The sequence below is a fragment of the Carassius gibelio genome, chromosome A9 (assembly GCF_023724105.1).
Source record: "Carassius gibelio isolate Cgi1373 ecotype wild population from Czech Republic chromosome A9, carGib1.2-hapl.c, whole genome shotgun sequence".
NCBI classification, from domain to species: domain Eukaryota; kingdom Metazoa; phylum Chordata; class Actinopteri; order Cypriniformes; family Cyprinidae; genus Carassius; species Carassius gibelio.
The window spans coordinates 29799973-29814916 of record NC_068379.1 but is presented as its reverse complement, the minus strand read 5'-3'; the positions used below and the strand labels follow the sequence as shown (position 1 = coordinate 29814916).

The window sequence follows — 14944 nt, the reverse complement described above, 5'->3', positions numbered from 1 at the left end:
GTCTGCCTTTGCTCAGAAGTCCAAAGGGGTTCCCTGGGCTCCTGTGCTTACATTCCTGTCTGTTTGTCATGATAAAGATGACCTGGAGGAGAAAAAACAGATGCAAAATGGTGCTCCTGCGTCTGTTTTCCACTCTGAGAGAAACCTTTTCTCAATTGCCGCTCGCAGTGGGAGCCCTCTGTCAGCCAGGGCTTATTGCCACCCTGTGCCATTCATCTTAAATGAAATGGCTTAATCAATGCCAAGACAGAGTGGAACAACATGGCAGTACAGTACGTAATTACCCCTCTCCCATTGAGAACAACACAAACCTCTGCCAGTGAACTCTGTGCAGAGCCACACAACTGTGCACGCACTCATATACACAACGATACAGAGATTTTACTGCTCTACCAGTGAGTAAGCAATGCCAAATTTTATTTGGGACATTATGCATGAAAATCTATTACAGATTACAAAAAGTAAGGAAAGTAGTGACCATAAGAAACTTATCACAAATTTGTGTTCCATCTTTTGTCTAAATACAGATAAACAAAAAATATAATTATTTAGATTTTTGGGTGACTTAACCCTTAAATTGGTTTTAGACTGAATCGTGAATCTTTTTGATGATTCAGCAAAAACAATCTCTCCAAAAGAGTCCTTCATAGAATGATTAATTCAGGAAACTGACTGCAATGTTGCTGCAGGGTATTATCAGAAATGGCAAGGAAAAATAAAGATGTGTTGCCAATTTATTGACTTTTTTTTCCCCTCACAGCCTTTTGCTTTCTTATTCAATTTAAACTGCAAGCTCACAACCAGAGTTTTGAAAATAACACAACCCCCGCGAAGTTGAACTGGAATAACATGAATTGCAATTCAACAAATCTTTAAACCCCAAGGCTTTTAAAATAGTTTTCAAAGCTTTCAATCAAGGCTTTGTCAATCAAACTTTTAAGTTTTATAAATTCCTTTGAATTTGAAATGATAAATTAAGTTCCTTGCATTAAATTTTGAATTGGATTCTAGGTCAGAACTGACTCGGAATTGAAAACACATTCTCAATTCAGTTTCAAATGGCACCCAACCCCCTTAAACATTTATTTTGCCAAGGTTTTTTCTTTTCTTTTTTTCATTTGGCCATGATTCATGATACGGGAATCAAGCGCAGTTAATAAAACCAAATATTGTTAAATTATTCAGCAAACCATACCATTATATATTTTTATTTTTTATATAAAATGAAATGGTTCCTAATAAGAAATGATTCTCGATTCCCCATCCTATGTAAACACATTGCATATTCAACTAACAATAACAAAAGTTTATTTTGAAGGCATATTTGGGTATCTGTGCTGAATTGCTGTGTGTGTTATGGGCTCAATGACTTATGGGTTCAGTCAACACAGGTAAAGGAAGTGAATGAGATCAAACCAGCAAACATAGCAACTGATTTAATGAAACGATTCAAATGATCTGGCATGCGTTAAAAATGGCTGAGAAGTGTTCATTAAAAGCTTGCTGAGGGAACTGGCAGCATCACGTCTGCTAAAATTACCATACATTAGTGCACTTACCTTGTTTTGTATTATTAATGAAGAGCGTTGCCACTTGCACCCTAAACGGCTGTACTGGGGCTAATTTTAACCAGCCATCAGCATGCAAAGCGAAACAGCACTATAACAGCCACTTTTACATAGGCAGAACTGAAATGGGCTAATATCACTTATCTTTTCATATTTAAGAGAAAGGTACACTGGAAGGAGATGCGGCACATGCACAAACCAAAGCCAGACATTTACACATCCTCATATGAACACGCACGAATAACCAGAGAAAAGTGTTTGTTTTAATACTCACATCTGAATTAAAGCGGAGCTGACAGATGTTGCAAGTAATAACTTGCTTTTTCTTGGGAGGAATGGATACTCCAAATGTGTGGTTGATTACTGCTTTCTGGACAGGGTCCATCTGGAAGACAAAGAGCAGAGGAACACTTGAGGAATCTCACCAGAAGCTTGAGATGCTGGCGTGGACCAGAGTCTGTTCGTTGTCAGAGTTTGAATCATTTGGCTGATGCGAAAGGGGTTTTCTGAAGTGAATGTGAAAATGCTGTATTTTTTCACATTATATTCATCAAAGAATCCCATAAAACAAGTATCACAGTATCAATTTGTGTAGGATCATGTGACATTGGAGACTGGAGTAATGGTTGCTGAAAATTCTACTTTTCCATACAGGAATATATTATAATATTAATTTAACCATATTAATGTTTTACTGGATTTTTGACTGGTTGAGACTTGTTGAGCTTCTTTCAAAAATCTTCCTGCCACCAAACTTTAAATTGAATGTGGAAACTGAAGGGCTGTTTGATTCCAGATTTATTTCTTAATTGACTTTCTGATTTCAATTCTGGATTTGTTTTATTCCTTTATTTTTAAACCAGTGGAGTTGAGTTTCTTTACTGTTTCTTTAGTCCTGGTATGCAAAAAAAATTATTTCATATGCTTCAGGTTAGTTCTAAAAAGCCTATTTCAGCACAATTAGTTTAATATTTTATATAACTAGGCCTACGCATCATTTAGGGCTAAATAAGGTACAGAGGTACACTTTTTGAAAAGGTACCACTGCAGCAACAGCTTTTGTCCCTTTTTTCCTGTTTTACTATTGCAAGATTACTGAGGAATACAGGATCAAATGACAGCAAAAACCAACCAACCAACCATCCGAACAAGCAAACACAGGAAATGTGCAAATGAGACTTGTATCGTAAAATTTGGAGAAAATATTCCTCCTTGCAAAACTTACGATTCGGATTTGGAGTCCAAGTCAACTGACTATTATTCAGAGCTGAGTAACAATGATTATACTAATTCATTTAATGGTTTAATGATTTAATGAAACTAGATTTGAGTTTCCATCTCTGCTCAACAGCTGCTTCTATTGCAATACATCGGCAGGATGCAAGCGCCTGCGTTCTGTGCACATAAAGGTTTGGTGGTAAATTCAAAGTGACACAAACATGAATAAAACAGTAAAGCTGTCATCTTCTTGTCCCGACTCATTACCTATTGTGGTGGTACACAGCTGTTGCTGGCACTCACAATGCAGTCACATTGATGAATGCACCAAAAAAGTATAATTTGTAAAGAGACCAAGAAAATGAACAAAAAATCTAATCGGTATTAGAAAAGAGAGTTAGTGAGATGTGTATCAGACACATACTGAGATACTGAGTGTCCTCTGCATAAGGTCAGTATCCACGACCCTGAACGCTAGGTGGAAATGAGAGCAATAAGGATCACAAGCTGCAGGCAAGACAGCTGTGTAATGGTGAGAATCAATGGCAGCCTTGTTGATCTCCTGGGCTCTAATAGAAATAGATACTCTGATTACCGAACCAAAGAGGATGAAAAAAGGAAAGCAAATGTGATCTCTGCACAGGAGAGCATCCAAACACCTCTGTGGACTTGATCACTTGCAGCTTCTGAAGTTCTGCCAGCTAGTTATCCTTCATTCAACCAAATAAAATGAATTTCAAGCAAAGAGAAGCCTTTTATAAACCTTTACAAATATGCCCTCATTTTCTCCAATTAAAGCTGCAGTAGGTAACTTTTGTAAAAATAGATTTTTTACATATTTGTTAAACCCGTCATTATGTCCTGACAGTAGAATATGAGACAGATAATCTGTGAAAAAAATCAAGCTCCTCTGGCTCCTCCCAGTGCTCCTATTGCCATTTGCAGAAACTCCATCGCTCCCAGTAAAAAACAACCAATCAGAGCTGCAGTCCGTAACTTTGTTTGTGTTCAAAATGTAGAAAAATGTATATAATACGCGAGTACACCATGAATCCATTTTCCAAACCGTGTTTTTAGCTTGTCCTGAATCACTAGGGTGCACCTATAATAAGTGTTTATATTCAGACTATTTTAGATTGCTTCGGGGGTACCGCGGCGGAGTAACCCAGTACCTTTGTGATTCTTCATAGACATAAACAGAGAGAAGTAGTTCCGGCTACGATGTTCTTCCGCAAGACGCAAGCAGTTCTGTTTATTAACCGATTAAAATCTCACTTGATAATATTGAAATAAAAAATGGAAACATGTGATGTCATTAATGTCCATTACATGTCATAAGCCACGCTGTCAGTAAGATTTTTTTTTTTTTTTTAAAGAAATTACACACACACACACACACATATTCAAATGTAATTTATTCATGTGATGGGAACCTTTTAGTTTTAAAACAGTTGCGCTGCATATTTTTGTGGAAATCATGATACATTTTTTTTCAAAATTCTATTATGAATAGAAAGGTAAAACAGCATTTATTTAATATGGGTATATTTTGTAACATTATAAATTAATTTATTGCTATGTACTGACCCCAAAGTTTTGAGAGAATGAGAGTTCACAGCTGGATTTTCAGTGTAACAGTAAGTAGTGTCCCTGCTAATTTATATTTATAGATAAAATAATTTAACCAATAAAAATACACCAGAAACATGCAATGCTTAAATTACATACAATTACAGCAGCGATAATGATAAGGACTATATTCAGTAGTTTCTAACTGTGGTAGGGACATGTTTCCATTCATATGGTACCCCAAATCTGTGCTCATGGATCTGAGAATTTAATGAGACAAGAAAATAAACGGACAAAATTTAACAAGCTCTAAACTATGTGCTGTGCAGCATTCAACAGGATTACGCACAGTGTTTCACTACTTCTCGAAGTCATGCATGAAACCCTGGCTTGAGAGAGCTTCTACGTTTGCCTCCAAGTCATTTAACCATTTCACACACTCACTACAGCCGTCTCTTCCAAGCAGGAAAGCAATTAACAGCTCACTAAATAGACAGTCATATTTAACTTGAGTCACAATTCTGGCATATTTTACCTGGAGCAAACGGAGTGTGTCCATAGCGCACTTTTGTATTGAATCACAAGTGAAAGACAGACGAGCGGAGACAGAGATGGATAGAGACGTGGTGTGGCATGCGCTCCAGCAGCGATGGAGTGGAGGTCTGTTCTCACAGCAACACCTCTCTCTCTCCTTCTCTCTCTCTCCATCTCTCAAACACGCATGCTGTCACCCTGCCTGCCTGCTGATCCTCGCATCTCAGGCTGATTAGTTCTGAATAACTGATGAGCTTGGGTAAACAGGAGTCAATTCTCCACTGTTCACTCCTGATAAGAGTTCGTATAAACTCGGTCCATTAAGTATTGACGACAGTAACCCTTCAAGCTGGATGGATTACAACAAAAGCCTTGACTTTATTTAACTAAAATAGATGTTTTGCATGAATTCCTTGCTAGCCAGTTAGATGTTTAGTTTAATAACGTCTCAAGCCCTGTTCACAGAGACAGCAGTTATAATCACAGGAACATTGAAAGTCCCTGCGCTGTTGGTTATTAGTACTGATAGCTTTGTTAATTTAATAATAGCCAGTTTTTTCATTTCTTTTGTGAATTTTGAGTGAATTTCAGAATAAAAATCTAAGTACAAGAAATACATAGTAATATACATATAGTAAACGGAGTACATATTTCGTTATTTTTCCAGACGCCAACTAACGTGGTCGCATGTGTTACTAAAAATATTAATTTGCAAGTGAAGTTTATGCTGAGGTCGCCATTGGCACCTATAGAAATGTACGTTATGGTTAAAAAATGTGCATGTGATGACTTTTTTCCTGATTGTTTTGCGATCGCATCTTTTGTTATGTTGACATAATAAACGGACTCGATGCGCATCAAAGTTTTAGTGGAAAATCAGACCTCATCTCTGCTGAACAACAGCGCTGACGGCACACATGCTAAAAGCAGCTTCAGCTGTGGCGGCATGAGAGAGCGGAGACATGCCAAGTTAAAGTTCAGAAAAACAGTGTCTATTTCAAGCACAACAGGCAAAGCTGTTAACTGTGTGGACATTAGCAATATCGTTAATAATTAGTTCCATAATTAGATCTTGTTATCAAGATCTTTGGTCTGTAGCTCATATGTGTTCTGTTAATGTGTACGTTTCATGGTATTTGTAGCACACTTGCAGTCCAATAAAGGCAATAAGCCTTATGCTTTGCTTCATTTTAATAAACAAAGTAACACCCTTAAAATTCTGACAAACTCATAACGAAATTCAAACAATACATATCATTTTGTCCCTCTTTAATGAGGCATGAGTGATCGCTGTAGCACCTCAGTTCAAGCGGCATGTGAACCAATCATATCTATAAATGAATTTATAAATACATTTTAAATAGCATGACAGTTACTGATGTATTCAGCTTTGCCATCATGGGAATCAATTATTAAAATATATTAAATGGAAAAAAAAGTTATTTAAAATTGTTAAATAAACAAAACAAACAAATAAATATAATATTCCATTATCGCAGTTTTGACTGTATTTTTTAGATTAAATCAATGCAGCTTTTCTGAGCATGAAAGACTTCTTATATGTGTGTGTGTGTGTGTGTGTGTGTGTGTGTGAATAACTGTGGGGGCACATACACACATACACAGGTTTTTTGGAACATGCTATCATGCTAGCTACAAAGATGTACATTATGTCATCAATTGGACTAATTATGATTTTGCATAAACCGGACCACCTATACCACCTTTTCAAGCAGACTTTGTTGCATTTTGCTGTTGCCATTTTATCCTTGGATAAGAGAGACATTCTCTCCATTTGATTATGGGGACAGTAGAGTGGACTAGCAGCCATCCATTCATGACCTCCGCAGGTCACTAATGCAGTTCCTCACCGCTCCACTGTACACTCTACAAACCAAAGCACAAAAATGCCCCCAACCACCCCCCTGTTTTTAAAGAACCCAAAGTCCATAGTTGCAGTCTGTCAGTTCACTGACACGCTAACTGTTGTGCCTGATGATGAACAGCTGTTATCTGTAATTAAAATCTCGCTCTCCCACCACAACAAACACAACAGCTACCAGTGCAGGGAAGTTACAGGCTAAAGATACAATGACTGCGGGAGATGGAGAGGTCAGGAGAGAAGATCCAGCTGGTGGGACCATTATTGTGCTCTTCTCCGGCATGTGGCTGGAGTGTCCTGATGTGTATTAAAAATCTGGTGTATGGGACACAGCTCAATCTGCAGTGCTGAAACAAATTCTACAGAAGGGGTTGAAGCGTTCTTATATGGATAAAAAATAGCTCATGAATATTAATTAGTCTGTACTGACATTGCTCTGAGATTACAAATCTGAAATGTCAACAATATGATTTTCTATTAAATGGACAATCAGTTTTTAAATGCCAAACATCAAAATACTATGAAATCAAAAATGACATATTCATAAATGTAAATTAATAAATGTAAATAAATGTTAAGCCATCAGTACTGCAGATAGTACATTGAATGTAGGCCATATGAAATCCATTTTTAATCATTCATTCATTTCTTCCCAAATTCTGTGTTTTCAGTTACAATTTTCTGGATTCTGGGTTAATTTTTTAATTATATTTTAATAATCAAAATGGATTTTTAATCATTTGAATTCATAAAACTTAAAAAAAGGTAACAATTTATTACACTTTTAACAATAATATTGCCCAACGAAATGTGTTTTTATTTAATCATTTATTAAAATAGTATAATAATAGTGTTTTTTTCCCAGAAATTCTGTATTTATGATTTAAGACAAATCTACTATCAAAAATGGTGGTAAATAAAATTATTTTTTTAATCCATAATTACTACGGTATAAAATGTTTGATCTGTCAAGATCAGTCACATCTTGTGTATGATTTTAATTTGAAATTATATCCGCTACTAAACCAAGAGCAAATTAGAGCCTATATCAGAAATGTGCTTTTATTCTGAACCAGGAGAGGTTGTCTATTTTAAGGCCATGAGAATGAGAACAACATCACTGTCTCCATCAATAACAGTTCACCTCCCATAAAAACACAGATGATGACGTCACACTCTGTGGGCAGAGCCCTATCTCATGAGATCTATCTGTCAATCAGGCATTGTTAATCACATTAGCTTCAGTGGAAGTGAAGAGAATTCAGTCACTGTCAAATTAATTTAAATGACTTTTCCCTAGTCATTCACCTCCATTCTGACATAATTAAAAATCTAACAAGTAAACAAAAATGAAATTTGAGAAGTGGTATCATCTAGAAGGAGTGCACTCATACAGATCCCCTGCAATTCCAAGGAAGCAAACAACTGAAAAAGCAGGTTGATTGATTGATTGATATACATGCAATTCTTCTTCTTATTATGCAATTCTCTTCAATCTGTTGCTAAGCCATGACAGTAGTCGAACTGAAAGAGTTCATGGTAATGTCCACTGTGGTATCTCTCACTGACAACTCTGACAATACAACAATCTTTTTTTTTCTTTCTTTCTCTTCCTTCATTCTTTCTCTTGCTGTCTCTGAGCCGTTTTACAAGCTCCCTCAATGACATCTGTAGCAATGTAAAAGAAAGAATATCTTGGAGTGAGCTGATATCTGTGACTTTGCCAAGGCCAGAGATGGCCTCTGAAGCACAGAAAGCACAGCAGATGGATAAAGTGGTGCTTCTCTTCATGGCTGAGAACACCTGGCTGAGCACAAACCAGCCTCGGTCTGTTGTGACTTTGGCAGCATTGATTTCAGTCGTAGAGAAAAAGCTGTGACTACACACCCGCTGTAATCACACTGGGATCCCTGATCGGACGCAGTGCTCTCAAGCACATAAACACAATCACACTGATGACTAACTCCTCTTTATCCAATGCTGCCGCAACTGCCTCCACCGCAGAGATTCATTCAATATATTTCACAAATCATGAAACAAATTAGTCCAATTCCACTTACTGTTGTTATGATTTGTGCTCATTACAGTCGGGAACTGAGAATCAATTATTTCTGTTCTTTCAGTTCAGAACTGGTTTAATAGCCAAACCCAATGATTTTTATGACAATAAGTACATCTTGCATACAACAAAGTGTAGTTTAATTTGCATATGAATAAATTTATGAGGCACTTCCGTTAAAAATAACAAGAAAATCTAGCAAACGACTTAAAGTTATTCACAGACGCAGAAAACTTTTGGTTATTACTATACGACTTAAACAGGAACCTAACCAAAAACAATAATGAGTGATACTTAAAATATGTTACCAATATATTTATGTTTGTTTAGAAATTTTTTTTTTTGAAAGATATCTCATAAAAATAAATAGTACAAATTAAAATACCATTCTATTTCAATACATTTTATTATAATATAATTTATATCTGTGATGCAAAGCTGAATTTGCTATGTGTGTGTGTGTGTGAAATAGAAAGTAAAAAAAAAAAACTATTTATTGGAAATTATACATTTAAAAACAAACTTAAATATTTATATCATTTATTTCAAAATTCTATATAAATCAGTTTCTGTCATTTAATCAAAAAGGATAAAACAAAACCAATAATACCACAAACATATCACAAAATGCATTACATTTCAAAAACTCTAATGATGCAAATAAAGCTTGAGCTGATTTACTTCCAAAATGATGTCACTTCCTGAAAGATGATGTCATTAAGAAATCATTAAGTGGCTTTTGTTATGTCAAGGGATATTACAAAAGACTAACAGGTTGTGAAATGAAACTATGAGGACAAAACACTATAATTTGGATAAAACAAGTTAAAACAATCCCTTAAAAAAATTACCATAGTTTCACTACATACTACACATATAATAACCCATTGTAGATCTAAACAAGTGGAGCTGGGGAAGGTAGAGGGTTTCAGTGCAACTCAAGGCACGTTGCGAAAGCTCTAATGAATTCTAACAAGCCATATAAATGAAAAGCAGTAAGCTCATTGGCTATGAGTACATGCTGTGAATATCATCATTTTACGTTAACGACCCATCAGCCTGCACCATCTAGAGTTTCATGACAAATACAAATATAATCAATAAGCTAAAAAACATAGTTACTACAAACTTTGCTTGAATTATTTCAATTCAGTTTCAAAAATATATATATATTATTTCAATCTTAAAAATGAATTTAATGTTTTTGAAGTGGTAGAGCATTGCATAGCAAGCGCAAGGTTGGGGGCGTCTGCTAAATGCATAAATTTAAATTAATTTAATTTTAATTTAATATTAACACATAAGATAGATGTGTAGATATGTACTACATAGTAGAAATGATCCAACTGAGCACCTCAGATGCTGATTGGAGGGGAGTCACCATGACAAGAGAGGTACAAGAGGTAAGTTCAGTGTAAGGGACAAACAAACAACAGCACTAATCAAACGAAACCTCCAAAATATCTTGTGCATCACTAACTAAAATTAGCCTATGCCATTCCTCGGAAGCTCAACAGAGAATACTGTGATTAGTTTCATTAGGAGAAAATAATTCATTTGATGGTCATGTAGGGAGACGGTTATAATTATGCTAATTCTGCGGCGGTGTGATTGCAGCCCGGAGAACCTCTTGATTTGCACCAACAGTCAAGCAGTAATTATGACAGCTTCTGCAGAGCTTATTTGTTTATTTTTAGTTCAATCCTTTGGGTGCTGGGCCATAAAGTGCGGTCAACTGAAGACAGATCAGTGAGAATTTAAGAATTTACTTCATTTTAACTCATTAACTGGAATTAGAACTGAATTAGCAAAACCACACAGGAAGATGAACTGGAATTTGAGGATCGGGAAGCAGAATTGATTGAATTTCATTTGTATGTGTGGATGGATGGATAATATATATTAATTTCTATTATATCTGTTAAATCTCTTTACACAAGTTAATGCATGCAATTTGTAATGCATTTCTAACATATTTAAATCTATTAACCCTACTTCAAATTTGTAAACTTTTATGTTTAAACAAGGCTTAAAAAATAATGTTCTGAATGCCACACCATCCTTGTGTCACGCTGACCCCAAGCTTGACCTTTACTAACCACTTTAAAGAGCACAATCACTTTGAGTGAGAAGAGAGACAAGAAAGTGAAAAGAAAGAAGGAGAAAGGTTTTGAGCCGCACAATAAAAACACAGCAGTTAAACAAGCCCCAAATTCAGACTGACTTTCTTTCTAGTTCAGATCCCATCAGCCTCTCTCTCTCTCTCTCTCTCTGTCTCCCTTCATTGCCATCACTACAGCAGTCTGGGTTTGGGGAGATAAATGCACAAATCGATTTTGCTCCCTCTCATTTTGGGGTTTGGATCAGGGGCTGGAATCAATGCGTGAGGGGTCGACATGGCTGTAGTAGACTTTCTCTCAAACACTCACTGGCGATGTTCAGAATGGAACATACTGCATACTAGGGCTACATATCTTGAAAAGAATCATACTCTAATTAACTGTGATATAGTAAACTGAACATAGAATATTGCTTCTGTTTTAATATCAAGGCTACAAGAACATAAGGCTGGAAATAAAAACTGAAACAGTATCTCATGTTGAACAGTTGAGCAAAAATGTTGAGCAAAAATTCATTTTTAATGTCAGTCTGCTAGGAACACAAGGAGTTTAAGGATGTTCAAACAAAGTTTCAGCTGATCCAGAAGTGAAGTAAGTGAATAAGAATCCAATGAATGTTGAATTTACACTAAAATGTATTAATGTGGACACAAACTGCATAGGCCCAACAATATAAAGCATTTCTTACATTTGGTTTTTAGCTCTTGGCAGCCAGTAATTTACTACAAAAACACCTTGTGTCTGGCAAAAACCATCCTAGTTTATCCCAGCTGCAAGTGAAACTTACACAACTGTTCAAAAGTTTTGGGACTGTAACATTCTTTTTTACTCTCACCAAGGCTGTGTTCATTTGATCAAAAACACTATAAAAACAGGAATACTGTTAATTATTATTACAAATGATATAAATGTATACATATAAAAAAATATTCTCTACCTTAGTTTTTTTTTTTTTTTTGATGAGCACGTCATACCACCTTGTCCATGTTAGCAACTGCCTAATTTGGGAAGGTTATAGGTTTCTGCAAGCCACAAAATTGCAAATTACCTTTTAAACATCCAGGTTATTTGCCGACTTAACCATGCAGGATTATATGGCTAGTTGGATTTTGATATTTGAATTCAGCATTGTTTTTTCCCTATGGCTCATTTTTTGTGCAAGCCTAGTATGTGTAGTATGATATATGCCATTCTAAATAGCTGCTAGCATGCAATTATCAGACAACCAAACAACCACACATGCTGCAGTTTGCAAAGGACAATATAGACATAACACAAAACATTATCCCTCCTCACTTCATGTTTTTTGTGTATCTTCAGAGAAGGTTTTAATTCCATCAGTGTCAGGAACGAGGCCAACATTAAAGAGGCAGACGGCCAAGAGCAGGGAGATGAAAGGAGGCTTGCTTACCGTATTGAAATTAGGGAACAGGCCGACCGGAGAGGAGCTCTCCACGGGGAAGGTCATGAAAGGCTTCATGTCCAAACTGGACTGCATCATTAGAGAAGGAGTCCGAACCAATGCAGGGAGTGTGTTGCTATGACAGGAACTTCCTGGAGTGGAAGAAGAGGGAGAGGATCAGAACAAGGAGAATAAAAAAACCCATCCCTTCCTGAATTCACTCATGCATAGACAAGGAAAGCAAGAGAAGGTGTGTTAGAAAAGTGATCAGAGGAAACTCATCATCATCATTGGCCAAAGAAGCAAAATATCTGCGTGCTCTGGGGAGGAAGACTGGATACAAAAATGATAATAATAATAATATTTCTGGTATGCTATGACTTAGTGATCCATAAAAATGTTGTCATCATTTATTCTTCCTCATTTTTGGGTGAACTATCTCTTTAAGTCATCACTTGCATGAATATTATTTGCAGAGAAACCAATCCAATAATTGCAAGCTCAATGCAAAAATCGCAAATAATGTTGACTATGACAAAGCAATATGTTACAGTATGATTACTTAATTCAATACATCATTGTATTCGTAAAAAGTATTGTTTTGCCTTATATTCATCTATACATTTGTTTATTGAAGTATTCGAATAAAAAATAAATAGATGAAAAACTGAAAAATGAAAATTAATTAACACTTAATAAACACTGCCTTGGCAACTAAAAACTAAACAAAAACAAAAAAGTTTAGGTCAAAGTTTATAAAATAAACAAAAATTAATCTAAAAATAACAAAATTACTTAAAAAAAATTACAATAACAAAAAAAGATATAAAATAAAAATAAAAGACATTTAAAAATGGATCTGTAAATAAGTAATGATAGTCTGCAAAAATAAAGGAAATTCAAAATATTGATAAACGTATACAAGTTTTCAATAATCGCAACAATGACAAGTCTATAGTAAGTGGCTCTGAATAACAAAGTCCACTAAATGAACACTTGTCATTTTAATATGTATATTTGTTACAAGTGAGCTCATTCATTTAAATATTTGATAAAATATTTCATAAAATAATTCTATACAATCAGTAACTTAGTCTCTTTCATTTACTCAGTTATTCATCCTGACTGGAGATTTGTATCATGTACTTCCACAATTATAGAACCGAGCCGTAATGTTAGTGCAACATCGCTGAATAAATTGGCTCCTAATATGCTTTGATCAGCGTGAGCAGTACCATGTCCGATCATTTGACACAATGACAGCTCCAGTCGCACGTGTAATGAAGAAGTATCTAGTGGAATACCCCATGGAGATATCTACTCATGTATATGACGAAAGGAAAAGGGTTATTTCCTGTGTGAGGCACGATTAAAAAGAGAGAGATCCAAGAGTACAGCTCAAAAAAAAAAAAAAAAAATACTGCAGACTGTGACCATGTTGTCTTAGTCTTGAATTCCTGTATGTAATGGTTAACAAATCCTTGTAATGCTCTTAAAAACTATACTAAAACCTTTTAGCATGGCAGAGGATATAGGAACATCTAAAGCTACCGCATGGTGCATTGGGAGGAATAATGCCCACTAATGCTGCTTTAATCATAAGCTAGCATGACACATTTGTACTCTTTGCAGGAAAAAAAACAAGCTACAAATGTCCTTATTTTCTTGTCATTTGGTCTGTCTGAAAATAAGAACGGAAAATAAACAAGGAATCAGTGGCTGCCAGGAATCAAAGGAGTACGGCAGAGTACGCAGAATGTTTTTGGCTTTCTTTTCAGATGTCATCCAACAAGTCAAGGCTGACTAGACACCCTCAATGAGGCGTCTCGTAGTATGTTTTGTGGCTGCCTTACAAGTATTATTTGGTTATATAAAAATGCATTCGTGGCTGTAAAACAAAATCAAATTATATATGAAGAAAAATTGTTATGGGTACACTGTGTTCAGACTGTCAGAGTCAAGACATTTCAAGGAAATCACTTCTAATTTACGTTTAAAAGCATGTTCTTTATTTTTGAAACATCACTGATTGTAATGCACAAGCCAGAACAAGTCCACTTCGGTAGAATATAAATGCACACACTCCATAACTAGACAGATGTCTCCATCACCACCTGTACATCCGAGTGCTGAAACAGGCTTATTTTATTCCCATTTGCTGAGTTTAATGAGAACCACATGCAATAACAGAACTTGGCCCTCTGACTGGCATCAAAATTCATTGCCATGATTTGAAGCTCTGTGGCCCCACCAGAACATTTAGTTTCAATAAAATACCTGAGTTTTCATGATTCAGATGAGGCAAACCTTTGCATATTTCAAAGCTTACTTAAAGCGTCAGAGATGCAAAGACTCAGATGGGTAATGATTGTCCTCATCATTTAGGTTTTGACTCACTGTATTAGTTTAACCGCTTTGATGCAGCAATTGTTTAATCGCACAGGAAAATATTTTTAGTGCTTCTTTTTTTTATTCAAAATGAGACCATAATCATCACCATTATTTTTCTCTGCCAAAATGATTCATTTAAAGAGAGATACACATCTGGCCACTGCAACAAAAAGTATTTTATAGGTACTTTGTGCATTATCA

General features: G+C 35.7%; 1 protein-coding gene across 3 annotated transcripts in view; it reads right to left on the bottom strand.

Annotated features, from left to right (window-relative positions):
• Positions 1-14944, bottom strand: part of znf385b (zinc finger protein 385B) — a 116118-nt gene that overhangs the window by 17888 nt on the left and 83286 nt on the right. For all 3 annotated transcript variants that reach the window (XM_052606763.1, XM_052606762.1, XM_052606764.1), the window contains 2 exons: positions 12362-12504; positions 1843-1953 (listed from right to left, as the gene is read on the bottom strand). In XM_052606763.1, the coding sequence (XP_052462723.1) occupies positions 1843-1953; positions 12362-12504 (254 nt within the window). The remainder of the gene's footprint in view (positions 1-1842; positions 1954-12361; positions 12505-14944) is intronic.